The 24,556-nt window shown below is 43.1% G+C and overlaps 1 protein-coding gene across 2 annotated transcripts in view; it reads left to right on the plus strand.

Moving 5' to 3' along the window:
* MYO1E (myosin IE) overlaps positions 1-24,556 on the plus strand; it is a 208,231-nt gene that overhangs the window by 127,562 nt on the left and 56,113 nt on the right. For both annotated transcript variants that reach the window (XM_060097270.1, XM_060097269.1), the window contains exons 6-15: positions 384-473; positions 4,469-4,600; positions 7,507-7,641; positions 9,030-9,162; positions 14,569-14,765; positions 18,214-18,294; positions 18,584-18,670; positions 21,162-21,248; positions 22,256-22,423; positions 23,802-23,887. In XM_060097270.1, the coding sequence (XP_059953253.1) occupies positions 384-473; positions 4,469-4,600; positions 7,507-7,641; positions 9,030-9,162; positions 14,569-14,765; positions 18,214-18,294; positions 18,584-18,670; positions 21,162-21,248; positions 22,256-22,423; positions 23,802-23,887 (1,196 nt within the window). The remainder of the gene's footprint in view (positions 1-383; positions 474-4,468; positions 4,601-7,506; positions 7,642-9,029; positions 9,163-14,568; positions 14,766-18,213; positions 18,295-18,583; positions 18,671-21,161; positions 21,249-22,255; positions 22,424-23,801; positions 23,888-24,556) is intronic.

Genomic DNA, 24,556 nt, shown 5'->3' on the forward strand with positions numbered 1-24,556 from the left:
GGAGTAGTGACAGTAAAGCCTCCAGTCAGAACCCAAGGAGATGCCCCGTCCTGCCATGATGCCCCATACACAGGGAGCATGGGATGAAGGTGCAGCATCCGATTTGGAAACCCAGTCCGGGAACGTTTGTAGATCCTGATTTATGGTGGCACCCTGGCTCCAGAGAATCCTGCATCAAGTCAAGGGAGCTGGAAGGCATGACCACACAAACAGGGTTAGGTCTGTCAAGAGGAAAGAGTAAATCCTCCAGAAATCCCAGGGACTTGGATTTGAGGCCTCTCACCTTCACCATATTCAGAAACCATGTCCTTGGGAAAGTCTGGCTTTACATCGTGGAGTAGGTGTTCGCATCTTCCTAACCTGTGGTCTTTTTGCTGTGACAGCACGTCAAGGACATCATCCTACAGTCCAACCCGCTGCTGGAGGCCTTCGGGAATGCCAAGACGGTCCGGAACAACAACTCCAGCCGATTTGTGAGTTTCTTTCCTATGATAGAGAATGTCACCTGATTGATGATGTTGACATTCCTGATTGAAGTCCTGTGTCCCCGAGGAAATAGGGGGTTTTCACACATCATCAGGAGGCCGCTCTTTCAATCTTTTCCTCGTTTTCTCTAGCGGCGAGCTGCCAGGCTTCAATTTGCCCTTTGACTCAAGTTATTTTTGAGCCTTGGGGATGTAAATAAGATAATTTTTGAAACCAGTTCTCAACTTGAGTTGCCTTCCTAAGGAAAATGGAAGTGTCAACTTTGGTCTTGGAGGAGTTTGCTTTGGGCCCTGGAGAAAAAGCCTTCTTTCCCTGACAAAGAACTGAGGAGACTAGATCCCAGGTCTTGTCGCCTTGCTTTGCTTCATAGAACTTGATCTGTGGACCCTGAAGGAAGCACTTTGATCCGGCACCCTGGAAAGAAACTTCCTCCTCTCTGTCAGCCAGAGGGAGCCGACTGCTTACCCCACCCCTCTTGGCTTTGTGTGTGCGTTTTTTGCATGTTCATGTGACATAATGACATGTAAAAGTGACTGGACTTAGTCTACAGATTCCTTCTAACTGGCCCACTTACCCAAGGGAATGAAGATATCAGGCAAATGCCTGAATGCCTATTGAGATGTTTTTCTGAGTGTCTCCTGAGGGGGTAAATTGGAAGGCTGGCAAGGATGAATATGAATATATGCCCCTTGACAAAAAGCCACATTTGCAAAGAAATGAATGTTTGCTCAGTAGCTTTGATTTATGTAGATTTTGTATCTTATCTCAACCATAGATTATGTCTGGCAGTAAAGCATTTAGGGAGCCATCTGTGAGGTGGATTCTGGACCATTTTAAAATAAATAAGTGAGAATTTTGGAGAAAAACGATTTCTTTTTTACCCTTCTGTGTTGGAAGGAAGCTTCCATTTCCAAGAGAATTCTTGCTCAGTTCTTATGCAGTAATTGTTAAGCTCCCTGGTGAGTTTTATCTGTCAGAATTATCCTCACTTTCCTCGCTGTTTAATATTATTCAGACTACTCATTTGTTCATCTCTCATTTTTCTGCTCAATGCCAGTTGTCCATCTCAGTCTGCCTTGTAAAGATGGACTTGACCAAATTTAACTCTCTAGCTACCCATCCCCCTTCTTTTGCCTTCCTTAGAGAGCAGGAAGATAACCATATCAATATTTTCCTTGATATTTCCAATATAAATTATTTTTTATCCTTGGACAAGGAGGCTACAGCAGTCAGTTTTTGTAAAGCAAAACAAAAATACCCGGCATTTATTATTTTTCTGATTACAGAATTTCGTACAACCCTGATGGAAAGATGGGAAAACTATACAGAAAGGCAGTTCTCTCTCTCATACACACACACACACGTGCACACGTGCACACACGTAGTGGAGTCTGGTGGGGCATCAAAAGATGTTCTCGTTAATAATGAGAGAAATGTAAATTAAAACCATATATCATTTTCTGTCTCTCAGATCATGAAACATTAAGGAGAAAAGACGCTATTGGTTGAAGACTGACACCTCCCAGGAGAGCAATTTGACAATTCTTATCAAAGTTTAAAAGACTCATTGTCTTTGACCCAACAATACTTTTAGTGTATAATATCCACGTTCCCTGTTAATAATGATTTATTTTAAAAGATATCCATATTGTTAAATTTTTTTAAGAAGTTTACAAAACAATATCTATAATATGGTCCTATTTATTTTAAAATGCACATTTATATAAAGCATAATTAAGGTGTCTGCAAATCCAAGTTTGAATATCCTATTACAGTGATTAGTAGGGGGAGGTAGAAGTGGCATCAGCGTGGGATTATGGGTAATTTCACTTAAAATGGATATGTTGTGTGAATCATAAAAATTCATCTATTTCCACTTATAAATCTTTTCAAGTTTTAAGAACTACATTATGAAATATTTCAAATACTATTTTAAAATAATACAATGAACATTGGGGTACCCAGTATCTAACTTAAGAAATAAAACATTACCAAGAGTTGAGGTTTCTTTTCATTTACTAATGGAAATATCATATCCTTTCTTTATACAGTTTCCTCTTTCCCCCAGGCTGCTTTACAACAAAACTAAACTTTTTGCTCTCTCATAAGGGATTTTGCCTTTTATATTACAATTTTGAGTTGTGTATAAGCATTTCTGTTACATTAGAACAGTGATTCTCAAACTTGGCCACATATAAAAAACACCCAGGCTTTTTACAGCTACTCCCGTCTGGGTGCCAGTCCCTAGCGACTGACTTACTTGTCTGGGGTGGCATCAGGAAGCATTTCTTTTTCTTTCTTTCTTTTTTAAATTCAATGTAATTTTAATATTTATTTATTTGGTTGCACTGGGTCTTAGTTGCGGCAGGCAGGCTCCTTAGTCGCGGCTTACTGGCTCCTTAGTTGTGGTACGTGGGCTCCTTAGTTGTAGCATGGGAACTCTTAGATGCAACATGTGAACTCTTAGTTGTGGCATGCATGTGGGATCTAGCTCCCTGACCAAGGATCGGACCTGGGCCCCCTGCATTGGGAGTGCGGAGTCTTATCCACTGCGCCACCAGGGAAGTCCCCCTAAGGCAGCATTTCTTAAAGGCTCCGCAGGTCTTTCTAACATGTAGCCAAGGTTGTGAACCATTTCCAGAAGGACTTGAGACTTTGCCGTTTACCACATCTGCCCTTCCTGGATTTGATGTCCTGTTTTGTTTCATTTCCATCCTCAGGTTGACGGGGAATGGCAGTGGGGTGGTAGGGTTGTACACAAATGGACACTGAATTATTCTCTTCAGAATGTGGCCGAAGGGAAAGATGGCGAAGGATGGCCACGGTAGGAAGCAGAGGGGTCTTGTTCAGCAGACTTTTCTCGTGAACCACCGTAATTTGGGATAGCTGCGGTTTGTGGTGCTTCTGGATGTTTATTTTTGGGTTTATTTTTGGGAAAGGAAGGAGTCAGCAGATTAAAACAAATAGACAGTTAGATGGTGGCTTTCCTTTGTAGCCTTTTTGATACCTGGAATTGGCGAATACCTTAGCAGGAACACAGCAGGTGCTAGGTGCTGTCGGCAGCAGGAAAAACACGCAGCAGGCTTTCCTTCTCCTTAGTGAGTTTATGGTTCTAGTTGGAGACTTGCTGCTTGGCAGGCTTCAGCCCTGAGATGGAGGGATTTCAACAGCATACACATTTTACAAATATTAAATGTGAATGCAGTTAGGCTGGGCATGCTCTCCAGTCTGACCCTAGGCCACACCACTCCCTAAAACCCACATTTTCATCTTTTTCTTCATTTATATTTGCCCTCCTGGACCTTCCTGAGGACTGGAGAGAAACTAGATTGTAGTGGGGGAAAAAAAAATCATTTACTTAACAATCTGGACACCTTTTTCAGCTACCCTCAAGGGTTTTATTTTCCTTTGTTCCCTATTAGCAGTAATTTAAAAGGAAGTATTAACAACAGTAGCAAAAATCCCCACACCCATAAGTAGCTGGAAAGGACTTATAACCAAGTGTTTTTATTTTACATAAGCATATTAGATGCTTCAGAGGTAAAAAGGGATTGCTTTTGCTCAAAGCCATTAAAGTAAGTCTGCCCAAGGGAAAATTTGCTTCCTCTGAAAGAGGCAGATAGAGTTCACTCTTGTTAGATCAAGGGGACCATGTGATTTTCTGTCCTATTCTTTACAGCTTCCGGTTTAGCAGGCAAGCACCTACTGGGGGAAAATGGGAAGGAATATAGTGAGCATATCCTTATTTAGTCAGGTTAGAATGATAGATTCTCTCTCTCAATACAGAATTGTGTGATTGGACAAAGGCATGGGTTATTGTCTGATAGGAAATGGTGAGGAAGTCTAGACCAGAACTGGGAATAATTCAGAACATATCTTTCATTAATGAATTTCCTTGAATTATATGCTATATCCAAGGCCTGTTTGGAACATCATGTTTTTGTTCACCAACCATTGAAGGAAATCCCTAATTTTCTTGCAGGGAAAATACTTTGAAATCCAGTTCAGTCCTGGTGGGGAACCAGATGGTGGAAAGATCTCCAACTTCCTTCTGGAAAAATCTAGGGTGGTGATGAGGAACCCTGGAGAGCGGAATTTTCACATATTTTACCAGGTTTTCCTTTATATTATTTCTTTCCTACTTCCTTATTCCTTCTCCACATTTAAAATTTTCTTCTCTCAGTCCTCAGGTTTAGACAGTCTAGTCTGGCAAGCCCAGGAGTCTTTATTGCTGTAGGATGTGTAAGTCAGTGTGCAAAAGAATTGTGAGAATGCCCTTACCTGCAAGAACAATGAGTTCTAGTTGGGATGAGAAGACAAAAATTTCCCTAGAGTAAAATAATCAAGAAAGTGTTGACACACTTCAGAACAAAAGTAGGAATGTTTTATTCTTTGCCAAATAGGAATTCACAAGGGAAGACTTGGCTGGGATGGTAAGGATAGCCATTAAGGAAGCCCAGGATAGCATGGAGGGGAGATTGACTCAGGCAAGTCAGGTGGCCTGAACAAAGCAGGAGTGGGAGGGAGAGGGGGGAGGGGGGAGGAGTAGGCTAATGTATGAGTCAGGCCCCAGCTGGTCTGCAAGGGCAGAGGTCTCCAAAAGGTGAACTGTTGGACAAAAGACTTGAAATAGACTTGGGATCTTTCATGCCAGGTCAAAAAGTTTTGGCTTAGACTCTCAGAAGCCATGGAGAATTTGGTGCTAGAGCAGTATGCCAGCTGCTTTGAACGTGTGTTCCAGGCTTCAGCAGTCATTTGCTTTGACTATTTTTAAAATGTTTTTAAGTATTAAAAAAATTTAATGATACCATACACAATTTTTTAATGTATGGATTTATGTATTAGTACTTCATATATTGGGGATCCACATTAGATTTTCTTTGAAGAGTTGGCATGCAGTGGTTTTGGGGGATTTTTAAATTTATTTTTTGTTATAGTTTGAAGATCATTGGATTTGAAGGCAGTTAAGCTGTGTTGGTAGCTCACATTCAGTCTTTTCAATTACATAGACATGTTAGGTGACGACAAATAATTCTTCTGGTTGGCATCTGTTGGTTGAAAGCATACATAAATGACCAAAACTTCTGTTAATTCAGTAATGTTTTTAATTATATCAGTCCAAGCAAAATGTATAGATGTTTGAAAAGTAATTTCATGCGTCACACACATAGTGTATTATTTATTGAGCACCAGATAGAAGTTCATAATTATTTCCCAGACACCTTTTAATAAATGCCAGCCCCGGACTTCCCTGGTGTCACAGTGGTTGAGAGTCCACCTGCCGATGCAGGGGACACGGGTTCGTGCCCCGGTCCAGGAAGATCCCACATGCCACAGAGCGGCTGGGCCCGTGAGCCATGGCCTCTGAGCCTGCGCGTCCAGAGCCTGTGCTCCGCAACGGGAGAGGCCACAACAGTGAGAGGCCCGCATACCACACACAAAAAAAAAGCCAGCCCCATGCCCCTCCAGATTCCTCTTCCTACAGGTTGGAAATCCCCAGATTAGAGACTGGGGAAGTGATGAGATCAGGGGAAGACAGAGTTCCAGATTCTGACATAGAAGTAATAGTCGAAGCTGTGAAATAGGGGAGACTCCTGTGGGAGTGAGTGTGGAGAGAAAAACCATGCCCATCTAGGACTTGGGGACCTGGGGACCACCTACAGAATGAGGAGGCATTGAGGACCCAGGGAAGTAGTCAGAGGATGAAAGCCAAGATCCTGCAGTGTCAGCAAAGCCAGAGGGAGCTCGGGGGAGGGGAGTGTGGGCCAGGATCCCATGTTCAGAGCTTTGGGGGGAAGGATGGGGCAAGGGCCTTGGGATCAAGAAAGGCCTGGTGGCCTCAGCCCCTGGAAAGCAGCCATGAGGGTTATTTCTTCAGAATGGCGATGGCGAGAAAGAAGCCAGATGAGGAAGTAGGTTCTCTAGCTTGAAGGATCTCACAGAGGCAAGGAAAAGCTTCTAGAGAAGGCAAAGAGCAGCATGTGTTTGTAGATGGGAGAAAATTAAAGAAAGGGGTGTTTGAAGATTCAGGGAGCTACATACTGTGGGGAGAAGACTGAGAAAGAGGTGGGAGAAGTTCTTCCTTAGACACCCCGCCCACCCCCCAAAAAAGAAAAAAAACAGAAAGCCAGAAGGAAGAAAGGAAGAGAGAGTGGTGCAAAAAGATTTTGAGGAGATAGGGGAAAAAACTCAGGGAACCTGATGTCGTCAAATGACCTAGAGCTTCTCGGTCATGGAGATGAGGTTCCCTATTTTAAGGGTGTGGAGCCGGGGTGACAGGAGGAACTTGACCAGGATGGAGGAGTGTGGATGGGGCTAACTCCTGCCGGCTGGGAGCCAGCAGTGGCTGGCACTGGCTTGCATGGGCTGTTCGCATCTCTCCCTTCAGGGACATTTCTTGGTAGTTTGAAATCAGTCATGGTAGGAGGATTCACACCATGAAAGTCAGCAAACTACAACTCTAGTCCCCACCCCCAGCTCAAGAATGGATAGTTGAACATTTTCCAGCACACCTAAAAGGGTGTTGCTCACAGCTAAGGCAAATACCAGAGATAGAACAGAAAGCCAAGGGACAGGACACCAGCAAGGGGGACCTGAGGCTGTTCTTGACTATGCACCCTTCAGTGAGAAGCAGGGAGGGTCCAGCTGCACTTTAAAAAGCCATGTGCAAGCTAAGCAGGAACAAAGTAATTGTCATCTGGCTTGCTGTCTACTTTTCCAAGGGGTCTCACCAGTGTGACCGTACAGTTCCCTGTATCGGACAAGGGAAAATTCTCAGCTCTTGCAGGTCTAATCAGAGTTAAGAATTAGAATTTGCAAAGATGATTTGGGGCTACTACACAGAGAGCACATATGCTGAAGCCCCTCCATATTTTTGCAACTGGACCACCCATCCGTTTGGGAAGCAGGGATAGGAAGTCTCATCGCCTGGGCTCCGGGGCTGGTGGTGACAGGAACCGTGCGGTACCTTCGATTGCTTTCTGGGCCTCTCCACGCACACGCCACTTTCTCTTGCTCCAGCTCATCGAGGGCGCCTCCGCAGAGCAGAAGCACAGCCTGGGCATCACCACCATGGATTATTATTACTACCTGAGCCTCTCGGGGTCCTTCACGGTGGATGGCATTGACGACAGGAAGGAGTTTCAGGAAACTCTGGTAAGTGCTGGCGCGGGGCAGCTCTTCAGACCGGGCGTTGCCTGTGGCGGAAAGGGCAGGGGAGGTTAGCAAAGCAAAGAACAGCCCGATATTCCCACCTCATGCTGCTGGAAGCACTCCATTTTCTGAAACACACTTGTAAACACCCTTAAATAGCCATGTGCCCAGTTGCTGGAGGACCACTTAATGATTTTAAATGGGTAAAAAAAAAAAAAATCATCATTACCTGCTGCAGGTGCTCTGATTAACAAATAAAAACGGTCGTGGGTAATGCATTTACCATACCTGTTTGCCAACAGCTTATACAGTTGTTGAGCTGTTTCCTTTCAAAAGCAAAGCAAAAACTGCTCTTAGGATCTTAATCAGGTTTAGAAATCATAGGACGCCTTCAGTCTCTCTCCACCCGCTCTCTCTTCCCCTCTGTGTTTATAGGTCAGAAGGAGAGCCTCTACCCCATTCTCTTCACGATTTATGCATTTTATGGTACAAGGTATGAATCCAGGTAGATGATTGAGGGTTCACGTCCTTGGGGAAACGACTTACTAAGTCAGTCTAGAACTTTCTGAAGGTGGGCTGTCCACCCATTTAGCCTCAAAGAACTGCATCACCACTGCCCTTTGAGTCGGGTACCAGCCTGCCTCCTCCCTCAGCCCAGATCCAGAACCAAGTGGGAGAACGGGCAGTTGGAGGTACAGTTGAGGGGAAGCTGACCTTTGTGCTTGTGTGTCCCGGGTGCCAGGGAAGAAGATGGCATCAAGGGGCCGCATGGTCTCAGAAGAGCTGGGAGAAAAAAGGCAGATAGGCCTGCATTGGTCCTAGAGTACAGTTCTCTTAGGATATTGGTATCTAAGACTCAGGCATCTCAGCTCCTTTTATTGAATTTAATGGACCTCAGAAACAAGGCTTTTCTAATGATGCTTTTATTTGATTTTCCTGGAGATTTTTTAATCACCATCCTTTTGCAAGTACAATTTATTCTCAGCCCTGCCAGTGAAGAGGAAGATCTATGAGTATTGAGAGTGGCTGGAAAAGGGGCACTGGTGCCCTTAGAGGGAGAGGAGTGGCAACAAGGAGAAAACTAAGGGACGAAAACGGACTTGTTGACCATGCAGCTGCCGCTCCATCTGGTTGTGTTCCCCCCAGAGCTCTCTCGCCCTTATTCCTGGAGGATTACACGTTCTCTATGTAAAGACGGAACTGCCTCTCCAGCACCATGTTGAGACTTGAATGTGTGAGAGGGCATTGGTCAGTGAAAATGTCTTACAGGGACTTCCTGCTGCCATCTCAGACTAAGCCGAGTGTGACTGCACACGCAGTTTGGCGTCTTTCTGATGTGCTTCTATAGCTGGGGACCGACTTGTCTGGATCGCTTCTCTCTTCTTTTCCAGCACGCGATGAACGTGATTGGGATCTTTGCGGAGGAGCAGGCGCTGGTGCTGCAGATAGTGGCGGGAGTTCTCCACCTGGGAAACATCAGCTTCAAGGAAGTTGGCAACTATGCGGCCGTGGAGAGTGAAGAGTGTGAGTGGTGTGGGCACCCGGTTGCCAGATGAGGGGACACAGTTGTTTAGTTCCGATCAGAAGTAGCACACCACTTTCCTTTGCTTTGGGTTTTTTGGTAAGAGAGGCTGAGAACACTTAGGTGTCCTGCTGTGGCAGAGCTTAATGGCCTCATGGGAGTCTGTGCCTCTTCTGTACACTCACACTATGGACCATTAATGAGATTGTTTCAGTTTATCATTAACTTTGGGGAAATCTGGCAGAATTTCACATACAGGTTTAAAAATAGTGATACTTTAATGAAGATTAAAGATTTGTCTCCTACTAAAAATCTTTTCTGTAACTGATCTTTAGGGTTGATATTCACCTAAAGGTTCTAAAGAGCATCATAGGCTATATATAAATAAGGAAAGCTCATGTTTATAAGTTGCCCCGTGGGTTGGATTAGACCGGGCTTCTGAAAACAGGAAAAAAAAAATGGACCCTGACTGTTGTGTTGATATTGCTGGTGACGGCCTTTAATGTCCTCTCTGTAGCAGTCAGAGCCTGAAGACCTGAATGATCACTTTTGCTCACGTCACTAGTTCTATGTGCTCCACTGTGCCACAGCTGCTGTGGCATGTGACTTTCGCCTCTTAGGCATCAGTTGGCTTTCCAGGCTGCTCTCAGAACCCACACATCCTTTAACCACCCAGGGAGGGAGACGTTTCTTCCTTTCTCAGCATTCTTCAAAGATGGTAAATTTAGATGCCTAGTAATAAATAGTATCCTACTCATTGCTGACAGTGCAGTAAGGCTCTTTCCATTCCAAATAAGGTTCTTTTTTATATTTTTGTTTTCTTTGGTGATAAAAGAGTGAAGTTCTGCCAACTTTTGATGTCCGTCTGATAAAGAGAAACGTGAATTATGTGTACCAGGGAAGGGAGTGAGGTGGAAAACAATAAATACTCAGGGTGTCCATAGGGTCTAGAAACACAACCTAATAATAATAATAACTGTGTTTCTAGACTTCATGTACTTTATCCTTCCCATTGAACAAATGCATGTATGTGTCCAGGAGGGTGATGAACACTTGCCTTTCAACATTGATCTCTCCAGTTTCTTGGTAGTTTTCTGTGGACGTAGACTGGAATTCTCTTGCCTTCTTGGATAGTACAATCCTTTACTGCCTCTGTAGGCTGGAGGAAAATGTCATGACTCTGACATAGCAAGCATTTCCCTGGGTGCTTGAGCCAAGAAGTGGTTCGTTGCACATTAGTGTCCAGAGGAAGTAGCCTCCTCAGCCAACTGGGTAAAGCCCAGGATTGGCAACTGCCTATGAAATCCCCTGATTTTAAGTGGTGCAGGGATGGAGATCAGAAAAGACTATGCTTGAAGCCAAAGAGGTCTAACAAAGAAAAGTGTCCTCCTCCCAATCATTTTGTTTTCTTTCAGTTGGTAATACCTTAACATGGTTCAGGGGGGTACACGATCAGAGTTATCACATCTACCCCTTTGCTAGTCGAGTTATATCCCTCCCCCGAGAGAAACACTGTTTCCAATCTCTTGTATTCCTTTCAAGGGAATATTGTGTTCCTGAGAAACTACTCATATCTCTTCTTTTTTCCCCACTCTTGTATGTTAATGGGAGCAAATAACATGTTCTACAGTTGCTTTTTCACTTCAAATTACATCTTGGAGCTTCTTCTGTATCAATTCATTAAGAAGCGTCATCCTTCTTACAGCTGCATTAGCATTCCATTGCCGGGCTATACTGTAATTTATTGAACCAATCATCTGTTGATTGACATAAAGATGGTTTCACATCCTTTGCTCTTCTAATTACTTAAAATGAATAACCTGGTTTGTGTCATCTTTCTCATATTCGAGTTTATATATGGAATAGATTTATAGAGGGGAGGGCCTATGTTTTTATAAAGGAAGAAAGCAGACTTTCCTTAGCTATTGTATTGTAGAAAAAATTGCTAAGACTCCCATCACAGCTGGCCTACTGAAGCAAGATATTAAATACAAATTAACCTAAGAACTTTGTTGAAAGAAATAAAAATACTACTTAAATAACCACGGGAATAAATTGACAGTGCTATAAATAAATTGACCCGTTACTAACAGGTTAGAAAGCACAGAACCTCAACACCCAAGACTGATACACCACATTTACCTTGCCGTTTCTTTTTCTTTTTTCCTGCGGTGCGCGGGCGGGCCCAGCCGCTCCGCGGCATGTGGGATCGTCCCGGACAGGGGCACGAACCCGTGTCCCCTGCATCGGCAGGCGGACTCTCAACCACTGCGCCACCAGGGAAGCCCTTTGCCGTTTCTTTTAAATTTGTAACAGGGACTTTTGCTTTGCTACATCTTTTCGGTTTCTCTATCTTCCCTATACGTCCCTATACTTAAATGGAAAAATTAAATCCAACTTTGCTTTACACTTGAGTGCAGTAATAGAAATCTATCCTCATTATCAGAATGTGCTAAAACATTACTTTCTAGCAGGTTCTTTTATGTTCTGCTTAACTCTTTAACTGTACGAGAGTTATATCAGCATTTTTTTTTTTTTGCGGTACGCGGGCCTCTCACTGTTGTGGCCTCTCCCGCCGTGGAGCACAGGCTCCGGACACGCAGGCTCAGCGGCCATGGCTCATGGGCCCAGCTGCTCCACGGCATGTGGGATCCTCCCAGACCGGGGCATGAACCCGTGTCCCCTGCATCGGCAGGCGGACTCTCAATCACTGCGCCACCAGGGAAGCCCCATCAGCATTTTTTAATTAATCAATGCCTTCTCCTTGCCCTCCTCCTCCTGTCCCCACTCCCCCAGCCTCCAACCTTCCATACTGCTGCTCCTATCCAGCCACCCTTGCACACACCCTCGTGGAAACTCACAGCTGGAAGGAAGTCAATATGATTAGCCCTATAATTTCAGCACCAGGGCAGTCACTGAAGATGACAAGAGGCCATAAAAGCTAGTACCTGAAAAACATGGCATGGATTTTTTGGAAAGCAATTACTAGATTTTCTCTCTAGACTTCTTAGCTGTTTCCCTAAGCCTGTGGCTCTGATTCTTGGCCAAACTCCATGCCTTGTTTTTCAAGTGCCTGTGATCCTTCACTTGTGCCATCTTCTTTTCTACAGAAGAGGTACGAGGCATGGAAGGAATATCATGTTTCCTTGTTAGTCTTGTCTGTTTTGTCTCAAGGACCCAAGAACTTAGTCCGTATTGCTTTATTTCTTTAACTGTGGTCGTAAAGGTAATAGCATAAACTTTTCTACCAACCATTTTAACCATGTCCCTACTTTAGCATGGTTGGGGGCTTGGGAGAAGCCCATATTTAATCTACATGCTATCTGCCTGGTGAGCGTGATAATAACCAACATTATAGTTTCCCCTTAATGAAGGCCTCCCCGATGTCAGACACTTTGGTAAATGTCTCTTGAGTCTCGCTGCAGAGCTGCATGTGTCCAGTGTGATTTATGGGCGTCTTCTGTCCTCGTTCTGTGCAAGGTGCTTTTCTTTTGGCAGAGGACACATGCAGATTCCTTAACATATGTGTCAACGGTAAAACTAAACTGAAAAAAATGGCCATTGGCAAATGAGCGCATTTCATTTTGTTCACATGCCCTTTGAAAAAGGAAGCCCTCTACTTATCCTAGTGTTTCTGTGGAACAGTCCTATAGTTAATAAATACCTTGTTCTGGCATTACACTTTTTCAAAATGCATTCACTGACTTAATCTCATTGGGAGGTATATACTGAGAAATGTCAGCCTGTTACATTCCAACACCATCTGTGAAATTCAAACAGATTATCCTTTATTGGGAGCCTTATGATCTTTGAGCATTATCATAAGGTCTTTAATAAATAAAATCCCTTTATCAGAGAATTTTGGCAAAGCTTTATGCAGAAAAAGAAAACTCATATCCAAGTTCAAATTTTTGATTTGTGTCCATGAACATCTTCCATTCATACTGAAAAAAAAATCTGAGCATTCTTTCATGTGCAGGAATGTCATTCTTGTCATTTATTCACATTAGAGTATTTTGACCAAAAGTCAAGAAAATCTGTTTATATCACTAGCCCCCCTCTTGGTGAGTTTCTTGACCTGATACAATTTGCTGACCCATGAGAACCTCACCTTTTCAATCCAAACTGACCACAAACTATGCCCACTACATGTCCTTAGGACTGGATGGATGTTCTGTGATATGAATACCACCAATCCCCTCCATCACTTTGTACACCACCCCAGGGAAATCAGATAACACCCCTCTCTAGAAGTCATCCAGGCCTCCTTTGACTCCAACCCAAATATCCCCTACCATTCAGGCCCTCCACCATTGGAATTCATCCTAATCTTTTTTTTTTTTTTTTTTTGCGGTACGCGGGCCTCTCCCGCCACGGAGCACAGGCTCCGGACGCGCAGGCTCAACGGCCATGTCTCACGGGCCCAGCCGCTCCACGGCATGTGGGATCCTCCCGGACCAGGGCACGAACCCGTGTCCCCTGCATCGGCAGGCGGACTCTCAACCACTGCGCCACCAGGGAAGCCACATCCTAATCTTTTAATCACCTACCTTGACTTTCATCTCCAGCTAGTACTACACACCTCAGCTGTGTCTCTCACATTCTTGCCTCCTTGCCTTTGCACATTCCACTCCCCTCTCTCCCTCTTCTTTCTTCCTCTGCATCTGTACAAGTCCTGTTCATCCTTTGAGCCACCACCCCCCAAGTCCCACATCTTCCTTGACCACCCGGCAAACAGTAATATCTTCCTGTTCTAAATTCCTCCAGGGCTTTATTGTCTGTCTGTGCCACATACTCAGCTTTCTGTAGGCTTCTTTATTTGGTAAACAACCTTTGCCTCATCTAGATTGTCTTTAAGATTTCTTAAATATTTTATATCCTGCCCTCTCTCTTTAGTAACCCTACACATGGTAAGCACTCAATAACCATGTGATTTGTTATCTTTCTGAGCTTGATGGTGTCAGGTGCTTCAAGCTGTTTGGGAATGATGATGCTATGAAAACACTGCACCAAAAAGGAAGAAAAACAATATATGGAGCCAAGGAAATGTTTCTTGATTTAGTTCCTTCCGGGCTGTCTTGCTGCAAGCTTGGCAAGATGTCCATTTTAGGCATTTGGCTGTGATCTCAGAGGGGGGGATTGGTTTGCCACCCTTCTTGGATCCTGATTTGTATTATTGGAAGTCTCAGTCATCATAGGAATTGACTCATGTAATAGAACAATTGGGAAAAACAAAGTGGATGGATGTGTGTGGGAATGCTGATAAGCAGTCTTCATTAAGTGAAAGTTCTTGGGGGCCAATGACGATGTCTTCTGTGTGTGCACATACACTCAAGTGTCTCCATGTATTTGTGAGATGAATTGTTAAAATTCTGAAAGACAGTCATGTTTTATTTTGTTTTGTATAGTTTTGGCTTTTCCTGCCTATCTCCTGGGGATCAACCAGGACCGGTTGAAAGAAAAGCTAACGAGCCGGCAGATGGACAGCAAGTGGGGAGGCAAGTCGGAGTCAATCCACGTGACCCTCAATGTGGAGCAGGCGTGTTACACCAGGGATGCGCTCGCCAAGGCCCTGCACTCCAGGGTCTTTGATTTCTTGGTAGATGTAAGTAAACACAGGTTGGCATTGTTGATGCTTCGTATTTTAGCATCATGTAAAGAGTGAAGCTTCTCAGAGCTTTGTTTTCGTGTTTTGTCTCATTCCTTATAACCGTTACTTTACTCCTCCACTTTTTATCCTCACACTGGGATCATTTTTTACTTTTCCACTTTTACTTCTAGCGTTGTCCAGCAAGACTCTAATATGGTAACAGCTTCTTATGGACAAAATATTTAGTAAAGCCAGGATCACAGGCCAGAAAAAGAGGAGACCCATGGTCATGAATCCTTGAGCCTAAAGGTTTAGAATGTTGTACTTGTCATCTACTGCTATGTTACAAATTAACCCCAAACTTAGTGGCTTAAAACAGTAAGCATGTATTCTTTCATAGTTTCTGTGGGTCAGGTATTTGGAAGTGACTTAGTTTGGTGGTTCTGATTCAAGGATGAGAGTGCAGTCAAGACGCTGATTAGAACTACAAGGCTTGGACTTCCCTGGTGGCGCAGTGGTTAAGAATCCACCTGCCAATGCAGGGGACACAGGTTTGATTCCTGGTCCGGGAAGATTCCACATGCCACGGAGCAACTAAGCCCATGTGCCACAACTACTGAGCCTGCGCTCTAGAGCCCGTGAGCCACAACTAATGAAGCCCACTTGCCTAGAGCCCATGCTCTAGAGAAGAGAAGCCACCACAATGAGAAGCCCACACACCGCAATGAAGAGTAGCTTCTGCTCGCCGCAACTAGAGAAAGCCCACGCACAGCAACGAAGACCCAATGCAGCCAAAAAAAGAAAGAACTACAAGGCTTGACTAAGGTTGCAGAGCCTGGTTCCAAGATGGTGCACTCATATGGCTGTTGGCATGATGCCTCAGTTCCTTGCTACGTGGGCCTCTTTTCTGGGCTGCTTGAGTATCCTCCCAACATGACAGTTGGTTTCCCCCAGAGTGAATAGTCTAAGAGAGGGAGCAAGGAAGAAGCCACAAAGCTTTTAATGTCCTCATCTTGTCCTCAAATATTGCCACTGTGCCATCTTCTGTTCATTAGAAGCAAGTCACTAAGTACAGTCCACAGTTAAGGAGAGGGGAATTAGGTTCCTCTTTTGGGGGGGAAGCGTATCAGAGACTTTTTGGATATATTTTTTAAACTGCCATATATTTTTTAAATGATGGCATAACCGTATAGATATTATATATACATATTCATATAAATACATATTTATATAAGTATACCACTTATAATTGTGAAAATTAGTCTCTCAGCAGTGTAGAACTTCCAGTGACAGTCTGTTAATCACTGTAGCTTCTAAATGGTAGAATAATAATAGCAAGCTCTTATATAGCACTTACTATGTGGCAGATACTGTTCTAAGTAGTTTAGAAAAAAAAACTTAATTTTTACAACAACCCTGTGACTTAGGTATTATTATCTCTATTTTACAGATAAGCTAACTGAGGCACAGAGAGGTTAAGGAACTTCCCCCAGGGCACACCACTATTAAGTGATAAACCTAGGAATTAAACCCAGATAATTCGGCAGTGCTCCAGCTATTTTATTCCTCTGCCTTTCATATATTCAAGCCAGAAAGGACCCCAGGGGGACCCTAGTCAAGGGACAGCAGCCTGGCCATTAGATCCAAAAAGTCTGTGTTTGAGTCCAGGCAGCAACATCTATAAGGCTTAAAGTATGGTTGGGCGTGTTTAGGGTTGAGTAAGTGGGGGCAGGGTAGGGTAATTATTCTGTGTACTACTTGTGGTTATTTTAAGGGTAAGATTGCTTGGGAAGGTCAGGGTCATAACGAAACATTAGTCATGCTTTTACCTTGTCCAGGCCCCTCATTTTTACTGAGAAGGGAATCTTAGCCCTGAGTATTGGTGGTTTCACCCAAGGCCATTCAGCAAGAGGGTAGCGCCGAACTGGGATTAGAACCCACATCTCTTGTCTCTGTTCAGTGTACCTTCCAGTGCTGGCCTTCCCACCTTATTTCCTTTCTGTCTTCCCTTGATTTTTTATGTGGTATAATGAGATAGATAAGCAATACCAATTGGAGCTGACATTTACTAAGCCCTGACTGTGTGCCAGGCACTGGGCTAAGTGCTATGTATCATTACCCATTGGCTCATGAAATATGAGTGTCCTTTTCTTCACCTGGAAAACACCTCTGGTACTTAAAAAATTCATCCAGTTGTTCACCACCCCCAGGAATTTTCCTCTTATATTCCTCCCTCCCCTGCAGTCCTCACCAACCCCCTCTCACCTCCATCTACCCTCCTATCATTGTCTGTTCCATTGATTACACGTCTCTCCTCACAGTGGTCAAGAACACAGATATAGTCATCATACTACTTAAATTTAATTCCAGACCCTTCCTCTTGTCCAGTGTGATCTTATGCATTATGATGTTATCACTGTTGTTAAGAGAATTGTAGTGAGAATTAAATGAAACAACACTTGAAAAGCCCTTAACAAAGCCTGGCACAGGTGACTGTTGAATATGTGTAAGCTGCTTTTATTATCATCACTTTAATACTAACTTATGGTATTACTATCCATAGTTGCCTCTGAGAATAGAAACTGTCTTCTTGACATTCCTGCCGTATTATGTTAGGTGATCATTAATTGACTACAGGGCATCCCTCATTTTATTGCGCTTTGCAGATACTGTGTTTTTTTACAAATTGAAGGTTTGTGGCAACTCTGAACAAGTCTGTCGGTACCATTTTTCCTACAACATTTCGTGTCTCTGTGTCACGTTTTGGTAACTCGCAATATTTCATACTTTTTCATTATTTTATTTGTGATGGTGATCAGTGATCTTTGATGTTACTACTGTGACTTGCTAAAGGCTCAGAAGATAGCATTTTTTAGCAATAAAGTAATTTTTGATGAAAGTATAGATATATTTTTTAGATGTAATGCTATTGCACACTTAACAGACTACAGTATAGTGTAAACATCACTTTTATATGCACTGGGAAACCCAAAAATATGGTATGACTCACTTTTTTATGATATTTGCCTTATTGCACTGGTCTGGAGCCAAACCTGCAGTATCTCTGAAGTATGCCTGTACTGAATGGGGTCAATGGAAATAATATTTACAAATCTTGTAGTATTGGTTCTTTTTGTGAAATAGGTTTTACTTCAATCACCCAAGATGATATTTTCTTCTAAATCTTAAGACTTCTTGAGAAAAACTAGCTCTGCCAGAAATTAGTGGTTTTCATCATTAAGCAAACTTTTTTTTCCCTACCAGACTAGTTTTTATTAGATTCTGGTGGTTTCCCAAAGTACTTGACATTGCACTGAGACCTTTTTTAAGGGGCAATTCACCTGTCTTTTTGCCATCCTCGATTTCTAGTAAACAGGAGTATCTGCTTCCCTCCCCCCATGCATGCCCATTTTTAATATGAATGTAAAAGGAATTACTTACCATGCTGGTTACTTTCTTCTAGTCCATCAACAAAGCAATGGAGAAGGACCACGAGGAATACAACATTGGTGTCCTAGACATCTATGGCTTTGAAATATTTCAGGTAAGACCAGTTTCAGTAGTTGGAGACTACGAAGGGTGATGCTTTTTACCTGGCTTGAAAGAAATAATTCTAGGCAATGGAAAAAACCCCATCATGGCTCATTTTTGCCTCTTTGAGTTCTTCATGTACCTTTACCAAATTAGTTTCTCCTAAATATAAACTATGCTGCTTTCTACTGATGCCTCCAACATTTCTGTTAAGCCTTTTCACTAAATCACTCAAGAAATGACTTTAAAATGATTTTGCAGAAACAATTACATGAAAGTAACATTTTCTTTTTTTTCCCCAGAAAAATGGCTTTGAACAGTTTTGTATCAATTTTGTTAATGAAAAATTACAGCAGATTTTTATTGAACTCACATTAAAGGCAGAACAGGTGAGCAGTCCCCCTTCCTTCGTCTTGTTCTATTTCTAATTTGTTTTGTTTTAAAGGGCATAGATTTCTCTCTTTTGGTAATAGATTCAGATTTTAGTCTTGTATTAGCAAATGTACTTAATAGAGTCAGGCAGAAAAACCATATGCCACTGTGACATTTTAGTCTGAAGTATAAACACCATCTGCTACCTTTTCTTTCTTCTTTAAGTAAATGATGCTGTGAAGTTGGACTTATGACTGGCTGTTTTTACTACTCTCTGACTCATTGACCAAGCAGAAATGGAAGCCTGTTCCAACCCCAGCTGTCTGTGGCATGTACTGTGCTCCAAAGGAAAACTTGGTTTTCTCAGATTTGCTCTGCTTCCAATCTAACATAAAAATAAATGTGTCTTTAACAAAGCTGGTATTTAAATTTTGACTTGAGGTAACTTGTCTTGCTTATACTACCTTCTGAAAGTCCAGGGCAAGTTCCCTTTTATCCTGGTACCTACTGTTTGTCGATTTCTTGGGTCGCTGTAATAAGGTACCACAAACTGGATTGCTTAAAACAATAAAAAAATTTTTCTCTCCCAGGTCAGGAGGCCAGAATTCAAAATCAAAATGTCACTAGGGTAACACTCATTCCAAGGGCTCTAGGAGAAATCCTTCCTTGCCTTTTCTAGCTTGTGGTGACTCCTGGCATTCCTTGTCTTGTGGCAGCATAACTTCAATCTCTGCCTCTGTCTTCACATGACCTTCTTCTGTCTGCACCCAAATCTCATTCTCTTTTCTCTTATAAAGACGCCAGTCATTGGATTTAGGAATCACCCTAAATCCACGATAATTTAATTTATGAGATTCCTAGCTAATGATACCTGCAGACATCCTATTTCCTCACATTTTGAGGTTCTAGGTGGGCACAAAATCTTGGGGGACACATTCAACCCATTACACATATCAAGGGCTGTTTGAGGGATGTTTATTCATGGACGTGTTCGTGCCTCTGCTTAGGAACCCCAGTGACCAATGGTTTTCACAGAAACCTCTGCCCTGGGATTCTTCCACTCCCATCAGTGTAGCTAGAGCAAAACCATAAGGGAGGACATGGTAGGGACTGAGATGGGAGAAGAAGGCGGAGGCTAGATCACAGAGGAACTTTGTAGGGGATGGCAGATTTTAGAGTAAGTACGATAGGAAGCCATTGGAGAATTTTGACTAGAGAGTGACGCGAGCTGATTTGTGTTTGTTTTTGACCAGGTGGCTCTGGCTCTGTAGACCTACAGGTAGGGTGAAGCAGGGGAGGGCAAACAGGAGTGGAAGTTTCAAAACCGGTTAGGAGACTCCTGCCTGAGACTGGGCAAGAGAGGGGGTGTGTAGACAGTGATGGCAGCAGTAGAGGTGGTGACGTGGTGAGGTGGTCAGATTCGGCCTGTGTTTTGGAGAGTGAGTCAGCCTGACTTGCTCAATATAATTACCAAAGGGAAAAGGAGTCAGGGATGATTCCTACCTCTGTAGCTTGAATAACAGGGCCAATGGGGAGACTCTTTACTGAAGGGTAAGATGAGGAGAGCAGCTGGTTGGAGACAGTGGAGGGATGGAGGGCCAGAACGCTGCTGAACGTGGTAGGTTTGCAAGGCCTGTTATACCTCTGAGTGGAAATTCCAGTATATGAAATATATCAATATATGAATCTGGAACTCAGTGGGGAAGTCTAGACTCGAGAAATAAATTCAGGTGTCATTAGCCTATAGGTGTTATTTTAAGCCAGGGAGTTGATTGGAATTACCTAGAGAATGAGAGTGGAGGAAACAAGGCTGGGAGATTGAGCCCTGAAAGTCTCCATCAATATAAGGATCTTGAAAAAAAAAAAGAGCCAGCAAAGGAAGCTAACAAAGCAAGATTGATGAGAAAGGAGGAAAACCAGGAGAGTGTGATGGTGCTCATCAAGTGTAATGAGCAGCTGACCTGAATGAGGGGCCTTCCCTTTAAGTACCGAGATGCTAATCAGTACTTCTGTTCTTGTTAAGTTCAAAAAGATTGTTTTATAACTGGACCTACAGGTTAAGCCATTTTAAAGTGCCATTTTTGTATGTCAAAAACAATTGTATGGGGCTTCCCTGGTGGCGCAGTGGTTGAGAGTGCGCCTGTGGATGAAGGGGACATGGGTTCGTGCCCTGGTCCGGGAGGATCCCGCATGCCGCGGAGCGGCTGGGCCCGTGAGCCATGGCCGCTGGGCCTGCACGTCTGGAGCCTGTGTTCTGCCCACAGGAGAGGCCACAACAGTGAGAGGCCCACGTACTGCAAAAAAAAAAAAAAAAAAAAAAAAAAATTACCAAGCAATGAAATACTCCTTTCCTCTTCCTCTTAGAAAAAATTAAGATTGCAAGTTTTTATTGAAGGGCATTCAGGTTTTTCTTTCCTGATGATTCTTGTGCCTGTGGTATCCATCTGTGCAGAGCTCCAACTGGTCTCCACTGGGTAATACTGTGAATTCCCACTTTCTGTTCTACAGGAAGAATATGTTCAAGAAGGCATCAGATGGACACCCATCGATTACTTTAATAACAAAGTCGTGTGTGACCTCATCGAGAACAAAGTTGTAAGTATCGGTCTGGTGTGTCTCTTCACTGCTCACAGGTTTACACTAAGTGAGTTTTTGTTCTCTCTGTCATTGTATTAGAATAAGCAAAGTGACAGCTCTGATTTGCAGAGAGTTTTAGCGATTACATTTATTTTGCGTATAGGTATATGTGTGAAAATATAGTTTTACTCTTGTAGTTAATATACACATGTGTATGAGTACATTGCCAATTTACGAATGGAGGTTGTTACTGAATCTCAAGAGAAGACGATTACGACTTATGTTGATGACATAGCATATGAAGAGATAGAAACTTGGCCCTGCCTCCTAGACCATTGATACAACTTCTAGGACTTTAGCCCTAGAAATTATTCAAAAGAAAATAAAAGGGTATAGAGAGAGATCTGTACAGTACTGTTTTGTTCTGTTTCTTTATAAAAGTCCCAACTGGAAACAGTGAAAAAACATCCATAGAAAACTCAGTCCTTAAATAAACTATAGCATATAAGAGTAGGGAAATATAGCCATCAAAATAATAAGTATAAAGACTGTGTAAAACAGCAGGATTATTTATAAACTAGTGCTATGCAGAAAAAGTAATACATGATAGAATGTGTCCAGTATGTAGCTGTATTAACCATGTCTATATGGGTAACAGGGTGAAAGCGAACATTAAGAAATGAATTAGGGTCCAAGGAAATGTTTTTTTCTTTAGGGTTTTAAAAATCAACCTAGTACAAATAGGAGTGAGCAGATAATGATCTTTCATTTATGGCTTTGAATAGAACTTAGGGGAGTTAAACTATTCTCTTTTTTTTGAAAATGGACTTTCCCCCATCGTTAGATCTAAGTGGTGACTCCCATTTGGGATTATTAATAGCATTCTCCCTCAAAGGGAAAGATTGACTTTCAAGATGGTATCTTAAGTCTAGGGAGCGGTTTCCTTGCTTAAGGAAAGACCTGATAAACATTATATATTTTAAAACAGTCACTGAATTGGGACTTTGCTCTCTTGGTCCCATCAGAACCCCCCTGGGATCATGAGCATCCTGGATGATGTATGTGCCACGATGCACGCAGTGGGTGAAGGAGCGGATCAGACGCTGCTCCAGAAACTTCAGATGCAGATTGGGAACCATGAGCACTTCAACAGCTGGAACCAAGGCTTCATTATTCACCATTACGCTGGGAAGGTATGGCCAGGGAGCAGGGGTTCAGCAGGAAAGGGCAAGTTATCCTTTTCAATGTCTATCTGTATTAAGCCTTTGAGTCTGTAATCTATTTTCTCACGAGGCAACTGAAAGCAATGTCCGTATAGTTTTATGTGCCTCACTGTGTTTTATTCATCCATCATTCATTCATTCAACAACATGGGACCCATGAAATATTTGGAGAGACAAACAAAAGATAGTGCATATACACCACTGTGTATTTTTTAGCATGAATCTCCCTTAATATAACATAAGCATGAATCAACCTATATATATATATATTTTTTTTAGATGTTGGGGTAGGAGTTTATTAATTAATTTATTTTTGCTGTGTTGGATCTTCGTTTCTGTGTGAGGGCTTTCTCTAGTTGTGGCCAGCGGGGGCCACTCTTCATCGCGGTGCGCGGGCCTCTCACTATCGCGGCCTCTCTTGTTGTGGAGCACAGGCTCCAGACATGCAGGCTCAGTAGTTGTGGCTCACGGGCTTAGTTGCTCCACGGCATGCGGGATTCTCCCAGACCAGGGCTCGAACCCATGTCCCCTGCATTAGCAGGCAGACTCTCAACCACTGCGCCACCAGGGAAGCCCCAACCTATATATTAACTGCTGAAGGAATGAGATTTTTTCTCGCCTCTTATGCAATCACAAGCTTGCATTTTTTACTTGCCCATCCTCCCTGGGAGTATACATAAGGACCAGAGGCTCACTTTGGGGTTTGTTCTCATAAAATGCATGATTACTGGGTGCTACTGAGTATCAAGCTTTGTGTGGGTGCTGGTGATACACAGATAAGTAAATTGATGTCATGATATTTGGGGACTTCCTAGTACTGTAGAAATTCATTGGTTTCACCCTTCATCCCAATAAGTCTCTTATTAACCAAGGAGGGTCCTTGAGCATGAGACTTCAGCTAAACTGATCTAACTCTGACACCATTTGTAGGAGAAATTGAAAAGCCTCAGATGACGTGGCCCACTGCACTGCGTCAGTGAGCACAGAGAGTTTTATTTTACTCCATCTTACCTAAAATTTAGAGAAAGAATTAAGTGTATTATTTACCTACCCCTATAGATCCATCGAAGAAGGGCTATGTAGTCATGAGAGCTGGGGTCCTGGTCATGTATCATTTGCATCGTGTAAGCAGCCAGAGACCATTCATCAGCATCTCCAGGCCATCGCCAGCTGAAGTCATCTAACAAGTTAAAACATGCACAGCCTTAATGTGACAGATCGGGATGAAAGCCCAATTGTTATATCTGGAAATATACACACTCTCTGGAGGATAGCCATGCCAGCTTGGATGTTTTGTTCAATGAAATACTTAAAGGATAAAATTCGATATCTTTCCATTCTTGGCCAGGTATCCTATGACATGGATGGCTTTTGTGAGCGGAACCGTGATGTGCTGTTTATGGATCTGATTGAGCTTATGCAGAGCAGTGAGCTGTAAGTGTGTTTGCCTTATCCGACACGGGATATAGGTTTGATCAGATTTTCAATATTAGAACAAACTTGTGACATTTGAATGGTCAGCGTTATGTTTCCTTGTGCTGTTGGGTCTGGGTTATCATTAGACAATTCAGCTTCTCAAAACAGCTTTTTTCCCCCCAGTCTTAGTCTCTCCCTTGTACCCCTGATACTTCTCTCACCCCACATGCGAAGTGCTATCTGCATGCCCTTCAGGGCCCCCAGCTTCATCATTTTCAATGGTTTTTATCAGGGAGAAGTGCCCACCCTGGAGTTGGGCTGGGATGGCTGTGCCTGACTGTCTAAGACTGACACAGTCTGGCTCTGTGACACTTTGCCCTCGGGACATCATCCCAAGAATTCTCCTTCTGTTTTTGAAAATGCTAATAGCTTAGCTACACCAAAGTTAACCTGAATTGCTGAAGCACTTGGGAAATGGCTCAAGAACTCAGGGAGGGGCACTCAGAGATCCATTTTAACTCCCAAGACCCTGACTAAGCTAAAGGCGTAGAGCAGTGGGGGCATCCGCCTTGCAAGCTGCTGGAGCTCTCAGGGCCGGCTTTGCCATGTCCTTTCCTTCCCTCTTCCGTGCAGAGGTCCCCATGGTCCTGGGTAATGATGTGAGATGTCATTTACATGATCAGACCT

This window comes from Mesoplodon densirostris, chromosome 4 (assembly GCF_025265405.1).
Source record: "Mesoplodon densirostris isolate mMesDen1 chromosome 4, mMesDen1 primary haplotype, whole genome shotgun sequence".
NCBI classification, from domain to species: Eukaryota; Metazoa; Chordata; class Mammalia; order Artiodactyla; family Ziphiidae; genus Mesoplodon; species Mesoplodon densirostris.